At 54.1% G+C, this 386-nt stretch overlaps 1 protein-coding gene across 1 annotated transcript in view; it reads right to left on the bottom strand.

Annotated features, from left to right (window-relative positions):
- LOC119586138 (zwei Ig domain protein zig-8-like) overlaps positions 1-386 on the bottom strand; it is a 54,821-nt gene that overhangs the window by 602 nt on the left and 53,833 nt on the right. Inside the window, exon 6 of the mRNA XM_037934830.1 lies at positions 87-306. Within this exon, the coding sequence (XP_037790758.1) occupies positions 87-306 (220 nt within the window). The remainder of the gene's footprint in view (positions 1-86; positions 307-386) is intronic.

Here is a 386-nt window from a genome sequence, read left to right as displayed (position 1 = left end):
TGCGCACGCACGAGAAAAATCCACGAATCCTTTAAAGCCGTCCCCCAACTACTTTCCTCGCGACTAAACAAACGTACTTCCTTTACCTTTGCCTTCTGACACGTAGACGTTGACTGAGGACGGGTTAATGTTGTTGGCGCTGCAGGTGTAGTTCCCAGAATCCTTGAAGCTGGCGTTGTTGATGGTGAGGCGGGAGGTTATAAGCTCCTGGTGGTCTATCGTGACCGAGATGTCGCCGCGGGACTGGTCATAGTTGATCATGCGGTTATCGTGGTACCAGAAGATGAACTGCGGCGGAGACAGGCTCTGTGGGGAGGGAGAGACGACCACAGGGACGCGTTAAAGGCTGGCTTGCTTGAGGGAGGGGCTTGGGTGAGGAATGGTCA

This window comes from Penaeus monodon, chromosome 21, assembly GCF_015228065.2.
Source record: "Penaeus monodon isolate SGIC_2016 chromosome 21, NSTDA_Pmon_1, whole genome shotgun sequence".
Lineage (NCBI taxonomy): Eukaryota > Metazoa > Arthropoda > Malacostraca > Decapoda > Penaeidae > Penaeus > Penaeus monodon.
Note: the sequence above shows the minus strand (reverse complement) of the source record. Positions and strands in the feature narration are given on the sequence as shown.